The following is a 20,258-nucleotide window of genomic DNA, read 5'->3' on the forward strand; positions in this document are numbered from 1 at the left end:
ACACACTCGCTATCGTATTAATATATAGATTTGTAGACATTACAACACAAATCGCACAAGTTTTAATTATTGTTAACTTACCTCCCTTGATTTTCTTTTTTTGCAGATGGCCACTCTTCCATTATTCATAACATTTGATCCTTTTATTTAAAAATAAAACTATCTCATTAATTCATGTGATTTTTGGAATATGATATTTTTGCTTTGTCATGGGTAAGTATATATGTAACATCGTTGTTATATGCCAACTCTCGGGTCTCACACATTTTTTGCAGACATGTCACAAAGACAAGAATAGAATTTGACTCACTTTTTTTCGGTTGAAACAAGACATTTATTTACAGGTACTTCCAGAATAACGTCTTCTCAGACTCTAATATACTTAAAAAGACTGGCGTGTCAAACACATCGTACTCTGTCTTTGTCCGGCCATGTTAAGGACACGTCTTTCACTGTCGCTCTCGGGTCAGAAGTGTAACACATCTATTTCTGTCCTTTTCAGGACACGTTTTTCTTTTTCCTTCTTCCTTGCTATAACATCACTTCGCACACGGCTCGGTCATTTGCATATGTTGGTTGTTGCTGCTACTCTTGCTGCGCTCTGTCGCACATAATACAGATTTTTATTTATTTTTGTTTTTTAATAGAACAAATTCTGGGCAAGAACCATAAAAGATAAAAACAACGAACCAATGTTTTAAAATAGTAATAACATTTTTTTTTTAATTGTTAGAACTGATAAAAAATGTTTATTTACAAATCCAATTGAGTTTGTGATTTCCCACCTTCATAAAAATATGGTCAGTATTAAAATGCAAAATAAAAACCATATTTCTTGAAGTGAGCTGCAAGCACTTTTTTTAATTAGATAAAAATAAAAATTAATGAAATAAATAAAAATATGCAAATAGTCTTTTTGTATTGTGATATCGAGAATCCACAATTTGTATGAAAATGGAGAAAAAAAAAACTTCAGCTTCTTTTTTCTCTACATCTTTTAATATATTTCGACACTTGTACAGTTTAATCAAGACATTAAAAAATAAAAATATCAAAAAAAGGTAATATTGTACGTATCCGGTTTGGACTGAAGATCTCTGAAAAAAAATTTGACTTAATTTGATAGAGTAGTTTTTTTTTTTTTTTTTTTTACAGCAGAAAAACACATTTTTATGACAACATGTTGAAGGTAGACATTTTTGAATTTTTTAAAATTTTGTTTGGATATTTAGAACACGCCACGGGGAGATAACTCAATTTAAAGCGCCGACACTCCCTCCCCATCTTTAATACTGGCTTTTCTTCCTAAAAATTGAACCTTTTGCTCGGTATCATAACAAATTGTTTTTTCTGTGTAAAAAAAAAAAAACAAAAAAAAAAAACTGCTTGATAAAATTAAGTGAATTTTTTTTTGGAGAACTTCATTCCATAACGAATACGTACAATTTAACCTTTTCTTTGATATTTTCATTTTTTAATGTCGTGATTAAACTGTACAAGTACCCATTTTTCATACAAATCGATTCGTTTCTCTCACAATCACACCACTTTGTTCATTTTTATATTGTCCCCATAAATCATCTTCTGCGTTTCGCCTGTGAGCCTTCACTTCCTGGGGTCTGCACTTGTCTGGTACGTTTACGCTTAGAAGAGTTCTCAGCAGTATTTGCAGATGCGAGCGCAGATACCAGAGAGGGGGGAAAAGGGGAGTTGGTCGGAGCGCTTGCATTTGACAAGGCACTGGAAATATCTTTCAACTGAATTTTCTGCACACCTACAAAGAAAGAAAAAGAAACAAGTTTCTTATTTTATTTAAAATTTGGGTGCTTGTGCATTATAATTGGATATTTAAAAAATGCATTTCAAATAAAAACACTTTTATGTAATTACAAGTTATGTTCAAATCTATATATCTATAAAAGTGAAATTGTGTGTGTGTGTGTGTGTGTGTACATTTCCCTACCAAACTACTCTGTCAATTTTCAATCTACAGACTTGAGATTTGACATAAGGCGTATTGAGATTTGGGAAAATATTTTTAATCGTTTTTGGACAGAAATTTGGCTGTTAAGAGGTCAAAATTTAACGATTTGACCTTTGAAAACTCTACCAAACTCCTCTGCCAATTTGGGGTATAAACATTTGAAATTTTAGATGTAGCTTACTTGGATATGGATCAAACTTTAATTTGATTTGAGCCCAAAACAAAATTGGGGTCAAATTTTAAAGAAATTTAGGACATAGAGAACATAGGACAAGCTTTTTAATTGGTTTTTGGACGAAAATTTGGCTGCTAAGGGATCAAAGTTCAAAACATTTGATCTTTGCAGTCTCTATCAAACTATTCAACCAATTTTGAGTCTAAACATTTTAAATTTTGCATAAAGGATATTCAGATATGCAGCAAGCTTTTTAATCAGTTTTTGGGCGAAAATTTGGCTGACAAGAGGTCAAAATTGAAAGAATTGACCTTTGCAGATTCTACCAAACTCCTCTGCCAATTTTGGGTCTAAATATTTGAAATTTTACACGAATCAAATTTTACATGGACAGGAGTCAATTTTTTTAATATATATATATATATATATATATATATATACACATAAAGTTATGAACAGTACATAGGGCCCGAGCAAAGCCAGACTGAATTGCTAGTTAGTAAAAATTTCAAAAATTATGAAAAATGATAGATCTTCTAGAACTATTTTTTTTACAAAAAAAAAAAAAAAGAAAAAAAGCCCCCCCACACACACACATTGCTGTTTTCGTAGATTCTCGATCTGCCATTTTGTGATTTAAAATTGCAGAAGTTAAAGGAAAATAAAAAAAAGATAAGTCAGCTTATCGTACAGTTTATATAACAATTATGATAAAACTGCATTATTTGATAAAATTTATTTTTACTTGTAATTATTTTTCTATTCAATCATTTGGTTCAAGCGTACGAACAGTATATGTCTCCTACATAGTTTTTTTATTTTTATCTTTTTTCAATTTTTTTTCAGTGGATTATTATCAAATTGCATGCACAAAAAAAACAAACATGGCGACCAGTGAAAACAATATGGAATACATTGGATAATGAAGGTCTTAATATCATGAAAACTACTTGTCGGCAACAATTTTGAATGTGATATTCACTCAAAACAGATCTGAATACTCTTAAAAAGTCAACTTTTAAAAGGTACATCTTTAATCAGTACTCTAGTACACACAAAACTTGAAGATTGTTTATTAAAAAATTTAAAAAAATCAAATAAAAAAAATTTGAGAGAAAAAAAAAAATTCGCCCAGGCAAAACTTTTGCAAATTTCGGGTGGCATAACTTAGTAATTTATTTTTAAGAAGTAAATAATTATTAATGATACATTAATCTCTCTCCATAAATAAATTATCTCTTAATGAGACCCAGTTAAACAAATAATCAGTCGATAAAACGGCCCTTAATAAAATTGAAGAGAAATGGCAAAGTTACTAATGAAAAAAAAGAAAAAGGTAATTTGTATGTTATGTTGATAAGACATTTAAACTTGCCGCTGACTATTAAAAGAAAGTAGAAAAGATTGAAGGAGTTGAACGTGAAAGACATGTAAAAAAAACAAAAAAACTTAGAAAGAACTTTTCAGTTGTTAACGATAACGCTACAATAGCACACTAAATAATTCCTTGGTACTTCTGCATTTATGTTATCGTGCTAAAATAATAACATTTAGAAACCCATTCTTAATATAGGGAGGGGGAGGGTGTTTTATAATTATTCTGTACTGTCATCTAACAATTTAATAAACAAAAATATCATAAAAATTGAATTTAACTTGAAAATATTATTTAAAAAATAGCACGGTAACATAGATGCACAAACATCAATTTTTTTTTTTTTTAAATCTATATGATAATATAATAGCACAGCTCACTGCATAATTATTCTGAAGAAAGAATAAAATTCATCTAAATTCATTAACTTCTCTCCAAGAGTTGTTGGAATCCTCTTAAAAATTCTTGTGAAATTTACTAAAATTCTATTTCTTCGATGATGTATGAATTTATATAAATGAGTCTCGCAACAGTAAGCCATTAACTTATTGCCAAAAGTGCAATGTAACTCTTTGTATGAACTGCTTTACTCCTTATCGTAATGTGTAAATTTGATCTTGACTATACAGCTCATAGATTTTGAAAATATAATCACATGTAATCAGTGTCCTATTTATAGAACAGTCAATATTTTGCTTTATGAATAAACTTTTTATCTTTCAATTTATGTATTCTAACCCATTTTTAGACATTACACAAAGTTTCAATTCAACAGTAAAAAAAAGGTTAGATACCCTGGGATTAAATGGGTTAATTAAGACTTATAATAAGAACGGCCAATAATATCAATCAATGAGAAGAAACTTGCCTTTACCCTCTGATTTGATTTCTCCCTGCATTTCAGATTTGACTGAAACATTGTTCACATCATCAGCCGAGTCTGAACATTCTGATTTGTAGCGAGGAAATTCTCCGCTAAAAAGGTCATGGTAGTCTGCAGAGGACAGCTCAAAATCACACGGACGATTCGGGAAGGGAAAAATCTCAGATTCATTCTGAAAAATTAAATAAAATATGTTACAATCTGAAAATTCAAATAATTGAAAAGATCAAATATTATCACACTAGCAGGGAGACTCGACGTTGACCGAGATCAAATGATGACCACACTTCCAATACTTTTATTGTCGAGGGGGTGCATCTATCTATCCACTGCACCATGGGCCCATTCCAAGTGAGCATTGTCTGAAGATAGCGGTTTCAATTCTTCCATCCAAGCACGCCAGAGGATAAGTTGGCCAAAACATGATAAGACAACAACTATGGAAGGCAGTAATTACTGAGGACACAGTTAAGAGACTCAGCATTCTTATCCCATCGCGGTTAACCACCTGAGGATGAGTGGGTTGAAGCAGGGTGAAAACAACAACTATGAAGATGAAGATAACAGTCCGAAAAAAAAAAAAAAAAAATTAAAAAAGAAAAAATTTTAAAAAATGAAAAAATGAATGCACAAATTATAAAGCCTGATCTCAAAAGGATTTAAAAAAGAAAAAAAAGGAAAAACATAATACGTATCATTCATGTTAAAATAATACTCTGATATAAAATTAGTAAATGACAGTCACTGAAATGAAATTTAGATCATTTTCATCATAACAATCTGATATTTTTGAGACGCAATAGGAACTTACCAATGCCATGAGATCATACATTTCCCCCAAATGTTTCCAGACATCAGTAATTGGAATTTTTTTACTTGAGGCATTATTTAGTTTTTCGTGGATGCATATCATTTGAAAGAACCGATTTACACCTAACAAAAAAAAAAAACAAATAAAGTAGGATTTGTTATAAAAAAAAACACAAACAAAAAAAGACAAACAAAAGAATAAGCAAGAATAGTTAAAAAAAAAAAAAAAGTTTAAGAAAATGTTAAAAAAAGTCGTTAAAATAGTTTTTTTAAATAGTGGCATGTTCGAAAAATACTATCTTTCTTTAGTATAGAAGAAAAAAAATACACTTTTTTTTTTTTTTTTTTTTTTTTTTTACACGGTGGTCACCACTTATCAAGGCCTGGAAGCCACTCAGGGATAAGGGTTATTGCAAGTACAGTACGTTAGTGTGGAGATTTAATGAAGTGTTTACTTAAGGGGGCGGTTCATTAGGAATTTGTTTACGTTGGACTTGAAGACATCCAAGTTGTAGTCAGGTGGGAAGCAGGCAGACGGAACAGAGTTCCACAGACGTGCAGTTCTAAGAAAGAAGCTTTGTTCATGGAATCTACGTTTGGATTTAGGCACAGATAAAGAGTGGGGAAAATTTTTCACAGTGGATTCAGCTAGACGGGTGTTTTTCATGAAAGATTGGCTAGGGGGACCAGAGGTTGGAGTTCAGATGAGCACCTGCCATGGAAATAACGATAAAACAAAGATAGGCTTGCAACGTCTCTTCTGTGGGAGAGAGGTTGCAGGGAAGAGAAAAGGACATCTCCCACTAAGCCACGAAGTCTATTTTGTACTCTGTCAAGGCAGGATAGGCTGTTTTTAGCAGCTCCTGCCCAGATATGGCAGCAGTATTCCATACTGTTAACTTGATTGCGATTGACCTCTTGCTAGCAATTACGGGTCTTTTGTAGAAAAAAATTGAAATAAGAGTTAAAAAAAACAAAAAAAAAAAACAAAGAAAAAAAAAGAAATACCCCCACCAGCAATGCAAAGTGTGCGACCACATTTTTGACCTACTTCTATAAGTCTTGTTTGACATGTTATGAATTAGGGTCAAGTTATACAAAAATACTGAATAAACGCCACTGTGAAACACATTACAGAATGATGGACCTATGTAAGTTTATGTGGAAGCAAAAATATAAGGAACCAATCTTTACATGCAAATACTCAGCATCAAAACTGCTGGCCCCATCTATTATCCCAACTGCGATCCACCAATCAAAAATGAGATTAAAGTAATACAAGGGATGTTCCAAAAATAATGCCTCCTATTTTTTTATTCCGCTCAAATGTTCATAGGAGATTACGAATTATATTGTTACTTATGCATTCATGACCTGAAAGTTTCATCTCTCTGTTGCAGATATTGACAATGTGAGACTCTAAGAAAGAAACCCTCCTGACATGGACATGCATTCGAAGCAGAGATGCGTAATTGAATTCTTCCATGCAGAAAAAATTGAACTGATCAAGATTCATCGGCTCCTGTTGAACGTTTATGAAACCAATGCAGTTGATGTCAGCACAGTTAGGAGACGAGTTCGTCCATTTCAGAGTGGCTACAAAGTGTGTTCCAGATTTTATGACAGCGGCATGAAAAGAGGATGGCAAAAGTGCACTGAGAATAGTGGTGACTATGTAGGAAAATAAATTCTGGAGCACAAAAGATTGCTGGTTTTAATGATAACACTCCAGTCTTCATAGCTGTTCAACATTTTTGTATTAAGTTCAAAAAAAAAAAAAAAAAAATTAGAAGACCTTACTTTTAAAGAAGAAAAAAAAAAGGTTAAAGAACCACAAATCAGTTGGTAATGATGGATGAGCTTCTAGCAGAAATATACAAATGTCCTAATCTCGTAGCCATACTCTGCTATGTTTGGTGCTGAGAAAAAAATCCTCCAGTGATGCAATTTTTCTCTCTTTCTACAAAAAAGGTATTCGGCGTATCCACAGCAACTATCATGGAATAAGTGTGTTTGGCGTGTCATCAAAAAACTCTTTAATTATCCTACATCATTTTCAAATACAAACCTTAAAACCTGACAAAACCAATCAAGAGACGTTGAATCTGCACTGATCCGACTTTTTCATGAAGGCGGATTTTGGAACAACGCTGGTCCTATCAGCAGGCAACTGTTGTATATTTCACTGTTTTTATTGCAGCATGAGACTTAATCGCGAGAGTCTTTCGGAGTCATGATGGATTTCCACCCAATCTGTTTCATCTGCTAAAGGTCTATTATGCAAATAAAAATCTGTTGTTACAGAAAGAAATCAGAATTCTTCAATATGTATACTGGTGTAAACCAAGGTCGTGCTCTTTTCCCCATTTTCTTCATTCTACATTATCGACAGAATATTTGATCAGGACAGAAAATTGAGCTTTGCAAAAAAAAAAAAAAAAGAAACCAGAGAGTTCTAATTGTAACAAAAGGGAGGTAAATATTTTCTGAAAACTGAAAATCTTTGGCCAATTTAGTAAAACTTAATTTTCATTAATTGTTGTTAAAAACTTTTCATGAATAATTAAATTTCTATTTTATTGTTTTTCATAATTGTTGGATATTTTCGTTATTGTGATATGACAATTCAGTACTAGAGGTTTCATTTGAAATATCATTTTTTAGAATTTCGCTACAATAATGAAAAACCTACAATTTGAAGATAAATCCAAAAATTCTATACACAAAGTTAAGATGCCGGAAGTGGACATGGTTTAGCTAAATATGGAACGTAAGTCACTAAGCATTAGGCACTACCATTTTTATGTGAACTTTTGCAAAATGTACATATGATCTGGTGATGTCATCAATTGATGTGCTTGATGCGAGCCACGGTGAACGATTTTTTTTTTTTTTTTTTTAACTATTATTTACTACCGGAATTTAATTGAATTTAATAGGAATTTACTTTATATTCAAATAGTTTACTTAAAGATTAAATTATCGAAATGTAAAATAAAATTCACTATTATCTTTAGAAATAATTAAGTAAAATCTGTTTTTTTTCAGTGGGGGTAGAAAACATAACACAAAAATAAAATGTTACATAACTTTTTTGACCTCTACGGAAGAGCAAAAGTGGTAATAAAATAGTTTGTTAGTTCACTACACATGTTATTTGTTTATTTAAGTTTTCAATACTTTGGAACGATTTAAATTATTTATACGAAAGACCATTTTTCCCTCCTGAATGCTACTTGGGAATAATTTTCCCTTTTACCAGTTTAGTGCCTCCGACCACTTCATTATTACTAAAATTAAAAACAAACGTTAACGAAAGAAGTTTTTGAAGTGTAATGTTATGACCCTTTAGGCTGTGATCATAGCGTAGTATCTGTTAACTGTGGCAAGCGGGGTCAAGGATCAAAACATTATTATTATTGTTATTGTATTATTAATTGATTTGAGCGACAGATGGTCGCTGGATCAGTTATTATGATTAGAAGAATAAACAATTAAATTGGGGAAGAAATGATTGACATGTGAATCGCAAAAGGAATGTGAAATAGAAAATAGATGTAAACATTATTTTGGGGTTTTGAATAAACAAATAACTAGTTGTGGACATTAGGTTGGTCTTAGACACGTAATTAGGTGATGTAAGAGAACACGTCATGTAGTTAGTTTTGGAGAGATTCAGAGAGTTGAGGATTGACCACCAGAGCGGACAGACGTCTAGACAGGGGTGGACAGACAGCTAGGGAGCGAGCTGTAAGAATAGAACATGTAGATGAACTGCAGATCCTGTGAAAACCATTTGAGACAACTGTAATAAATTTATATTATAAAAATATGAAGAGTTGTTTTATGGTTTCACAAATAAGAACAGATGTCTCAATTGGATGGTGCTGATCGTTTCATGGTTCGTCACGGGGCAGCAGAAAGATACAGAGGAACTCTTCAAGAAAAAAAAGGTATGAAGCATATATTATTCTTCTTACATATGAACTGTAAAAATATCCCGTGCGGTAAGTCTAATACAACATGATTCAGTTTACACGTCAATATCATGTCCTCCTGGCTAAACAACATACATACGATTTATACGTTTATTATCTGTCTGTTAAAAGAACAATATCTCACATCCACTAGATAACTCATGACATGTTTTAATATATCATCTCAAATATAAACCAATATACAACAAAAGTATCTAAAATTGAAAAAAAAAAGTTTAATAAACTTTAAAATTTAACGCAATATTAATTTTGAATCGGTTTTAATCTGGTCATAAAATAGGTGGCAAGAGTCATGTTTATATTATAACTTTATATTTAAAAAGTATCGAAAATTTCACGAAAATCTGACCATTACTTGATTTTTGCTAGATTTGTTAAACACGGGTATTTTTTCACGTTCAGAATGTCTACTACATGGGAACGTCATTTTAAAGCGCCAATTATGTAAACATGATTTTCGTCTCGCAATTTCATTATTTTTGTTTGATGAAAAAAATCTTTTTTAAATTATTACTGGTTTATTTTGCCCTTCTTTTAAATGGTACAAAATTTATACTGATAATATTAATTTATGATAGTTACCTTGTGTTACATATAGGGTGGGGTAATTCTGTGGTGACTTTTGGCAGTCCCTACTAAGCATGAAACGAAACATGAAATGATATGGAAACATATTTAATTGGAATTCATTATTGAGATGAGTATTATTTATTAATTTCGTCGAGAAAGGCTTTTTTTGTCGGCCTTCTCGCTCGGCTAGCTCCTTCTTAAAACTTTTTATATCGCGTCTAAATCATAGTATCTACGACTTAAGAACGGGGGGGGGGGGATCGCATGTGTATTTAATTTGCTCAACTTTTACCAGCTCATCGCGTCTTCGAAAAGCGGGGAAAACAGTAACTGGCTTGCAGCGCAAAACTAGGTTAAACATCACGCCACTTCCTCGCACGTGTATATTTCACTTTATAAATCTTAACTAAACTCACTTATCAATTCCTCTCCCCTCGTGGCCAAGATGGTTAGGTGTCTGGCTGTTTTTGCCTTTCGTTTCCACCTTCGCGTCACGGCTTCGGGGTTCAATCCTACCTCCCTACTAAAACTTTTTTTTCTTTTACACCTCCAAACACCCGGCCAACGTTTTTTTTTTAATACACACACCTCCAAACACCCGGGCAACGCCGGGTACCCCCCCTAGTGTATCATAAAACACAGTAGCTGCCTTTAATTGAATTACGAAACCAAAGTTTATCAACTTTTGTTCTAATTGTTTTATGATTTTATTGTTTACTTTAAAAAAAACACACACACACGATATGATTTGGGAATCTTAGGTATGACCCCCCAGTATTGTGGTGAATGAAAACTTTAACTAGGATCAAGCATAGACTAGCAAAGGTACAGTGACAAGGAGGACTATAGACACCACCTCCTCAATTTTTGAGCGGCCTTCTTGTGCCTAATTTTTTGTTTATTACTGTTTTGGTTGTAAACTTTTTAGAGTAAATAAAAAAATATAACTTAAACAGATTATTATTCGTAAATAAAATTAAAAATGCCTTTTCCCAATGAGTGCGAAATTAAGCAATATTGAATTTTAAGTAAAATCGATAGTATCAACTTAATTTTTATGCCGCAGTAATGAACATAGCCAAGAACATAATTATCTCCCTTGTTACCAGTGAAACTCTTCTGTTGCTGTTTTTAACAAAACTCTAAGAAAACTATTTTTTTCAATAATTAATTGGCACTTATTGTATCGCGCTGAAATAACGCTGGGGAGGGTGTTTTGTAACTATTCTGTATTTCCATCTAACAATTTAATAATAAAAAAAAAAAGATACCGCGAAACTTCAAAATACTATTAAAAAATAGTAACATCAGTGCTAGCAGTGTCAGAAATTTCGTGAAAATAGTGAATAATTCCACCCCATCTTTCCAAGCTTATAACTCCTCGAAAAATGTAATTCAAGCCCTAATTTTTTTTTCAATTAAAGGAGTAAGGACCAAGGTTTTATTTAAAAAACAAAACAAAACAAAACAAAACAATGTGTTTTTTTTTTTTAAAAAGGTTTTAAACTTCGGACTTTACAGGTAAATTTCTAAAAAAGCGATTTTTTTTTTGTTTTAAATTTGAATATATTATTTATTGACCTTTTCTCTTCAATTTGTGATATATAAAACTATTAACCATAAATTAATTATTTACTTTTTAATAGACATTTCAAAATGAGAGGCGTAAATTATTCGACCCCCTATCTTTCTAAGCTTATAACTCCTCGAAAAATGTAATTCAAGCCCTAATTTTTTTTTCAATTAAAGGAGCAAGGACCAAGGTTTCATTAAAAAAAAAAAAAAAAAGACAAAAAGAAACAATGTGTTCTTATAAAATAAGGGTTTAAACTTCGGACTTTACAGGTAAATTTCTAAAAAAGCGATTTTTTTTTTGTTTTAAATTTGAATATATTATTTATTGACCTTTTCTCTTCAATTTGTGATATATAAAACTATTAACCATAAATTAATTATTTACTTTTTAAGAGAAAGTTGAAAATGGGTGACACTTGGGGGGGGCGTGAATTTAAAAAAAAACGTTTGTCTAAAATATTATATTCGGTTTATTGGAAAGAACATAAAATTTCACATTGACCCTGAAAATATCGTAAAAATAGAATCAATAGAAAAATTTTGATAGATTTTTAAAATTTAAAAATATTGAGTTTAAAAATTGAAAAATATTGAGTTCGGAAAATTCATTACTGTTTTAAAAAAAAAAAAATATTTTTATTACTTTTAAAACAACTGTAATAGTTTATTTTGGAAGTATAATCCATAAAGAAAATAAATAACCCACTTTTAACAGAGAAATTACGAGATTTTTATATTGTATTCGCAGTTTCGTGTTAGGGGTGTCAAAAATTCCTACAAAAATTCTGATACTGCTACATCAGTGCATAAATTTTTTGTGAAAATAGCGAATAATTCCACCCCATCTTTCCAAGCTTATAACTCCTCGAAAAATGCAATTCAAGCCCTAATTTTTTTTTTCAATTAAAGGAGCAAGGACCAAGATTTCATTAAAAAAAAAAAAAAAAACAAAAAAAAACGTGTTTTTTTTTTAAAAAGGTTTTAAACTTCGGACTTTACAGGTAAAATTCGACGAGAACACGATGTCCGTTTTTTTTTAAATTTGAATATATTATGTATTGACCTTTTCTCTTCAATTTGTGAGTAAATAATTATGTACTTATCCGAGTCGAAATTAATTATTTTTAGACATTTACAAAATTGGAGGCGTGAATTATTCGACCCCCTGTCTTTCCAAGCTTATAACTCCTCGAAAAATGTAATTCAAGCCCTAATTTTTTTTTCAATTAAAGGAGCAAGGACCAAGGTTTCATTAAAAAAAAAAAAAAGAAAAAAGAAAAAACAAATAACGTGGTTTAAAAAAAGGTTTTAAACTTCAAACTTTACAGGTAAAATTCTACAAGAACACGATGTCCGTTTTTTTTTAAATTTGAATATATTATGTATTGACCTTTTCTCTTCAATTTGTGAGTAAATAATTATGTACTTATCCGAGACGAAATTAAGTATTTTCTTTGTAATAGACACTGGGGGGGGGGGGAACCGTGAATAAAAAAAAAAAAACGTTTGTCTAAAATATTATATTCGGTTTATTGGAAAGAACATAAAATTTCACATTGACCCTGAAAATATCGTAAAAATAGAATCAATAGAAAAATTTTGATAGATTTTTAAAATTTTAAAATTTAAAAATATTGAGTTTAAAAATTTAAAAATATTGAGTTCGGAAAATTCATTACTGTTTAAAAAAAAAAAAAAAATATTTTTATTACTTTTAAAACAACTGTAATAGTTTATTTTGGAAGTATAATCCATAAAGAAAATAAATAACCCACTTTTAACAGAGAAATTACGAGATTTTTATATTGTATTCGCAGTTTCGTGTTAGGGGTGTCAAAAATTCCTACAAAAATTCTGATACTGCTATGCAGTGCATAAGCACCAATTAATTTTCTACTTTATCGTTTTTCGTAACTTTTGGATATGCTCATTACTGCGACATAACAATTCAGTAGATAGCATTGTTTTTTATTTGAACTTCAATATTTCGATTTTCACTCTAATAACGAAGAAGCACAAAATTAAATATCCCTGATTTACAAGTTAGGTGCAAGGCCATAAAAACTAGGGCTGCAGGTGTGTATGTGTGTGTGTGTGGGGGGGGTTCTTTCTTTACTTCTTAACTAATTTTAGGTGCCCATTAGTTTCACTTCAGCCAAAAAACAAAAACAAAAACATTTACTGTAGACTACTTTATTCAAAATATTTTCAAGTAAGTCTGAGTAAGATGATAAGGATGTCGACATTTTTTTCTAATGCACCCCATCCTCTCCATCATCCTTAGGGGGAAAAAAGGGGATTATTTTTTTAATTCTTCTTGCAGTAGGAGAGAGAGAACTAAATACTTTCTTAGACAATTAAATTTCGCACTTTTAAAAATCCGCATTCTTTAAAAAATGCGACGACGCTTTCATCTGGAAAAAAAATCTCAAAATTACAGCTTAAATAGTTGAAATAAGAAATTAACATATTTTGAAATATGACCAACTGACGTCATGTTGCTGCTACTACGACATGGGAGATCGATAGAAAGTTATGATGTTGACATAAAAAATTTTTAAAATTAAATTTGAATCATCACAAAACCAATTGGCGCATTAAAATGTAATTAAGGAAAAAATTTGAAGCCACATAGTGAATTAAAATAAAATTAGTTATTCCCAAGTTCCGCGTGTTTTCGTATTTTTTTTTTTTTTTTTTTTTTTTCTTTCGCCCAGTTTTTGCTGACCGTTCCTGCTTCATGATGAATGCCCTGGAAAAGTCTCTTAGTGTTTAATAGTTAAAATATTCTGTTATCCTGGGGGGGGGGGGGAAATAAGCCAAGTTCGTTCGCTTATTTTAAAACTGGTAAACATTAATTAAAAGAAACTTTTCCAGGGCATTCATCGTGAAGCAGAACGGTCAGCAGGAATCAATATATATATATATATATATATATATATATATATATATATATATAACACAGGAAACACGGAGGTGAAAATTAGATTATCAAATTGTTTAATAATAAATAAATAATACATAAATTAATAAAAATAAAACGAAGTAAATATGATTTGTAAGGTTTCATCGTATATTACATATACTGGTAAATCACGTCTTTATATTAATATATTAAAACGAAAATTATAATTACTTTATTTTAAAGCATTTCTAAATTAAGAAAATCCATTCTAAAATTAAAAAAAAAAAAATACGTTTTAAATAGGTACTTAATGTACGTATACGGGCGGTGCTATTTTTTTAGATATAATTTTCAAGTTAAATTAAATTAAATTTTTTATGGTAACTTTTGTTGATTAATTTGTTAAGTGAAAGTACAGAAAGAACGGACTCCCCTTCCTATGTTAAGACTGGGTTTCTAAATAATAACACTATTATTTCAGCACGGTCCGTATTCTGCATTAGTGTCAGAAAATAAAACGGAGTTACGTTTAACATTTTGTAAATGTAAATGGTTTTTAACAATCAATTCTAATGCTGTAACATAAAATATTTTAAACATGAAAAAATAATTAAACTTGAAACTAGTTTTGTTTAATATTTGAAAAGGAAAACTAAATTTTAATGCATACTATGATGCTGCCTTCATTACCGAGTACATTTTTTTCTTACTAAAATATACTTTATAAATTTATTTTTCAGCCGCATTGCACTATATATATGTAAAATAAAGATATAAATGGTTATAACATACCAACAGGCTTGTGTCCACGCATCGCATGGAACAAACTAACTTCCATATCAACCGACCAGTTGAGAGGGTCTACATTTTCCGCCATATTGTCTACCATTCCTGTTTGATACAAGAAAGGGTGGTTTACGGTTACACCAGAAACAGAATTTTTTTTTTTTTTTTTTTTTTTATCTACGCCCGAAAATAAATACAAATAAATAATTAACTTGGGTTAAAAAAAAACAAACAAAACAAATGATGTTCAAATATAAATAACAAAGAAATTGTTTTTTTAATATTATTTCATAAAATATATGTGTGTGTATATATATATACGACAATACTCAATTGCTTAATCACGACCTCATCAGCAGAAAAACACAATGGATGGAGATAATCTGGAAATAGTTATATTTACTTTATTTTATTTATATACATAAAAGAAATCTTTAGCGTATGTTATATTACTGCACATAAACACATTAAGAATTTTAAATATTTGAGTTTAATTGATGAAAATCTGGTTCAAGTTTGTCATGGATTGGAGTGTGGAGTACTAGTGGTGATGGAATGGCCTAAATAATAAATACTTATCTTTCCCAATTAATTTGATAAGTTTGGTTAAAATAAATATAGCCAGTAAATAATCCTATTTAAAAAGAGTGGAGTACATGAGATACGTTCGTTTCTGATATATTTTAAAAATTTACTTCGTAAATCGTACGTTACATATCTATCATTAGAACGTTTGTTTATTCCGGAAAAAGATGAGACAAAATATGGAAGGCTCGAAGTAGTTGAATTTGAAAACTTGCAAATAATTGTTACAAACGTGAACTTCGCAAAAAAAGAATTCAATATTTATTTTTAAGAACAGCTTCTTTAGGTTATCGTTTATTTTACAATAAAGCACGAAAATAACAGCAGATTCTGTTGTTCAACTGTTGTTGCTGTTGTTGTTTTAATCCCTAAATTTATTTAGTCATTAAAGAAAAAGTTTTTGTTGATCTTCTGGAGTTAATTCAGGTAATGTGAGAAGGGAATGGAATTTATTTGGAATAATCCCAACTCTTGTTGAGAAAAAAAAGGGAGGTGCAAACAGCGAGGTACCTCGTATTTAGTATGGTATGCACACTGGAAGCCAACTGATTTCTGCTCAGCTATTTTCCTGGACAAATACAAGGAGTTTGAGTCAAAATTTCAATATAAACAAACTGGCATTCTCTCTCTCCATTGCTCATCATCATGGTGGCGAAAGGCGGGAATAAACTCAAGACCAATTGGAATTATATTACCTTTATGTCTGCTAACCAACTAGCTCAACTCACACGTTATGTTTTGCATCAGAAAAAAAAAAAAAGAAAACACAAGAAAACTCTTGACTTGGAACTGTTGTTGGCATGCATCTAACAGCAATGGAATGGAGATATGGATTTGAGCAATAACATCAACATGAACTTGAACGGAAACATCGACACGACTCAACCAGTAATCCCAATACGAACTCGAATGATTACGTCAACACAGACTAAGAGTGACCTACAAACTCACTGACAAATGACTTGACTGTAATCCTTACATCGCCCTCCAGACAAGTGCATTTTTTGACTTCAAAGGGATGTCCAATAAGAGTACACACACTGCATTCTTCCACGCATGTCAGTCACATTACTCCCTGATCCCAACATCACACAAATGGCAATGTGGGGAAACAAGCTTTTATCTGTTGCTCTCTTTTAACGGTATGCTCTCAGGTACCTCTTTTTTTTTTCTTTTTTTTTTTTTTTTTACATGGTAGTCACCACTTATCAAGGCCCAGAAGCCATTCGAAGATAAGGGTTATTGCGTGTACAATAATTAATGGGATAATATCGTAGTAATCATTAGTAATGGAGATTTGATAAAGTGTCTTACTTAAGGGGGTGGTTTATCAGGAATTTGTTTATGTTGGACTTGCAGATGTGTCCTGCCTGGTTTATTAGGCACATCACACTTTGAAGAGTGTCCTTTGCCTGATCTTTCATACATCGAGGGCTTCATCATCTGAGGAAGTCACATGGTCACTGATGGTACAATACTCCTTGCATGCTGGACACGCATTCTTTATATGGTCTTGTATTTCATCATCAGAGACTGCGAGCTATTTATTTTTTGTCACTGTTACGTTGATAAACCATGTCATACATTTTCTATGCAGATTCTTGATTCAAACAACATCTCCTGTTATATATGGATTAGAAACTGCAGTATCAACTACAAATGTTGTGTCTATACTAGTACTGGGATGATTCCAATATTTTTCCCCGTACTAAATTCCCGATTCCGATACAATTACCGATTCCAATTCCGATTCTTTACAAATCTCTAAATATTTAATTATATAGTTGTATTTTTTTTTCAATTACTGTAAAAACACACATGTTAAATGTGCAGATATTTTCCTAAACATAAAAATATACTTGTGGAGGAAGATCTATCGATTTTAGCTTCACTGGTGGTTTAAAATCAATAAATATTTATTATTTTATCATTCTAACCAGCAATGAAAGATTTTGCTTTAAACAAAATCAAATAAAAAAAAATGAAAATTAAAAGAATCGTTTTGGCATCGGAAAATCGGTACAAATTTTTCTGATTCCGATACCGATTCCGATACCGATTCCGATTTTTCAGATTTTTTTCGAATCCGATTAATTGTCCCAACACTAGTCTATACCCTTAATTCAGATCTTATAGGTGTAGATTGTGTCAGCCAGGACAGTCAAAGCTGTTTTGTCATCTTCTGGTGTAACATTGTGCCAATATACTGTTTCCAAGATTGAGCACCGATTTTTTGTAGCAATGATCTTGATCGTGCAATGTGATATCACAGCTATTCTATTTTCTGATGGTATGTGGGTGCACCGAAATCATACATATACATCCCATATCAGTGCAAGCTCAGTAAATCTCTCTCTGCAAAATGCTGCACCATTGTCAGTAAGTAACTCAGTTTGTGGCTCAGTTCACAAAACACTATTTTCAATTGCTTGATGATGCTAGCAGAGTTTTGGAAAGGTAAGAGCTTCCAAATGACAAAATGGCAAAAATGAATTCTGTTCTAAATTTCAGATTCTGATACAATTACCGATTCTGATTCTGATTTTGATTCTTTTAAAATCTCTAAATAAATATAGAGTTGTTATTTTTTGGATTGTCAAATAAACCTATGTAATATGTGCATATATTTATGCAGATATAAAAATACATTAATGGGGAAGGCTTTTTTTTTATTTAACTGGTCGTTTAAAATCAGTAAATATTCATTTTATCATTAGTTCCAGAAATAGTGAATTATGTTTTAGGGCAAACAAATTTAAAAAATTTTAAAGAATCGTTTTTCCTATCAGATAATATGCACAGATTTCCTGGTTTCCATAAGCCCAAAAGTTCCAATTTTTCCAATATTCAGTTAATTGTCCCAACATTAATAGATAGGTAAATTATTATGAAGTTTATAAAACATTTCACCATGAATAATGCATGAAAAAAAAATTGGTGACTGTATGCGTGGATACTGATTTGTGTGGCTGCATTAGTTGAATATCATTCATTATCTAGAAATATAAAGGCGAAAATGTATGTATGTATGAATGTGTGTATGTTTCTGTGTCTGCTAAAAACTTTCGACAGTCACAACAAATATTCACAAACTCGGTATCATATTGAAGCTCCATCCTTCGCTCAAAAAATATCGAAAAATTGGCCAAAAACGTTCATTTTTTCACCCCGAAATCGACAATTTTCGACAGGGGGGGGGTCAACAAAAACGGCCCTCTCGACCGGTTCTACGCATGCGTCAGATGACGTCATGACCTGATTTACTTTAAATAGTTGAAAAACTGAACAAATTTCATGTACGTCGCGTTAGGTCAGTTGATTAATGCGTTGGTTCATTATCTAAACGTTTTGGGTTCGAATCGTGGTGTGAGATGTTTTTTTTTTTTTCAATTTTTTAAATTTAAATATTGAACCAGTGTTATTTAAGCCATTTTTCACGTAATGTTCGTTTTTCTGTTTTTTTTTTACTTCGCTTATCCACCCCTGACCACACACTCAAAAACACCCGGGTACCCACCGATTTTTTTAAATTTTAATATCGAAACAGGCTTATTTAAGCCATTTTTCACGTATTCGTTTTTCTGTTTTCATCGTTCGTTTGCCTTATGTTAGTTTTTTTTGTGTTTTTTTTTCCCGCTTAAGTGTTAACGTTGTTTTCTTTTTTTACTTCGCTTATAACAAACAAACCTGGTCATTGACGTCGTCGTTGTCGTTGTAACGCTCGACGACTTCCAGGCGCGCACCTGTCAATTTGGTTCTTACTTAAATAAATTCAAACATCTTTCACTAACTCATTCTGGCTGGCCGATTTTATTTTCAAACTTCGCCTTAGGGCTTCCGGTTCGATCCTACCCCCCCCCCCAGGTTCTTTTTTATTTAACACCATACACACCTACAAACACCCGGGCAACGCCGGGTACCCCCGCTAGTCTATAAATATAAAAGCGAAAATGTGTGTATGTATGTATGTTGGTTTTTTGTGTATGTCTGCAAAAGGCTTTTTCCGGCAGCTTCTCGAGGTCATCGCTCATTCTTACAACTTTTTATATCACGTTGAAATCATAATATCTACGAGTTACGAACAGGGGTCGCGTGTGTATTTAATTTGCCCAACTTTCAAAAGCTAAATATTCAGCATTTTTCAATCACCACGTGTAGATTCGCCTTTTTTGTATAATAAAAGCGAAACTACTTCTGGCGGCATTGTTCTGGTCATGATCACCAGAAACATCCGAAAGCAATCAGCTTTGATCAATGTGGAGTTTCTCCTTATATCAGACAATTGCTATTCAATTTAGACAATCCCCTGTTTATGGGGAGCTGGTTTTCCCCACAACATCTTGGGGAAATGCTGCCCCACAGTAAATAAAATACTGCCCCGCAGTCAAAGTTGACCTCATTAAGTCATTAAGTACGAGCACCTGCCAATTTTTAATACTTAAATAAATTCAAACGTTTCCGTTACTATTTCGAAGTGGCCCAGTGGTTAACGTCGCACTTTTTTTTCACACTTTAATTTCCAACTTCGACTCAAGGTTTCGGGTTTGATCCTTCATACTTACCTACCAAAAGTTTTTATTTTTATTTTACCCCCCCTCCCTGACACAAACAC

The 20,258-nt window shown here is 31.7% G+C and overlaps 1 protein-coding gene across 5 annotated transcripts; it reads right to left on the reverse strand.

The window, feature by feature from the left end:
• Window positions 1-695: 695 nt before the first annotated feature.
• LOC145280111 (uncharacterized) lies at window positions 696-16,548 on the reverse strand. 5 transcript variants are annotated; one of them, XM_080131861.1, is made up of 5 exons: window positions 16,157-16,548; window positions 15,068-15,166; window positions 5,229-5,350; window positions 4,403-4,589; window positions 696-1,774 (listed from the first exon to the last, which is right to left on the reverse strand). In XM_080131861.1, exons 2-5 carry the CDS (start codon window positions 15,162-15,164, stop codon window positions 1,578-1,580), a joined length of 603 nt encoding a protein of 200 aa, XP_079987987.1. In that variant the 5' UTR covers window positions 15,165-15,166; window positions 16,157-16,548; the 3' UTR covers window positions 696-1,577. The 5 variants fall into 5 exon arrangements, with proteins under 5 accessions (XP_079987987.1, XP_079987988.1, XP_079987985.1 ...); XM_080131862.1 differs by having other exon boundaries at window positions 4,409-4,589; window positions 16,157-16,542; XM_080131859.1 differs by lacking the exon at window positions 16,157-16,548 and adding an exon at window positions 15,465-15,740.
• Window positions 16,549-20,258: the final 3,710 nt, after the last annotated feature.

This window comes from Euprymna scolopes, chromosome 7, assembly GCF_053919585.1.
Source record: "Euprymna scolopes isolate OS-2025 chromosome 7, ASM5391958v1, whole genome shotgun sequence".
Classification (NCBI taxonomy): Eukaryota; Metazoa; Mollusca; class Cephalopoda; order Sepiida; family Sepiolidae; genus Euprymna; species Euprymna scolopes.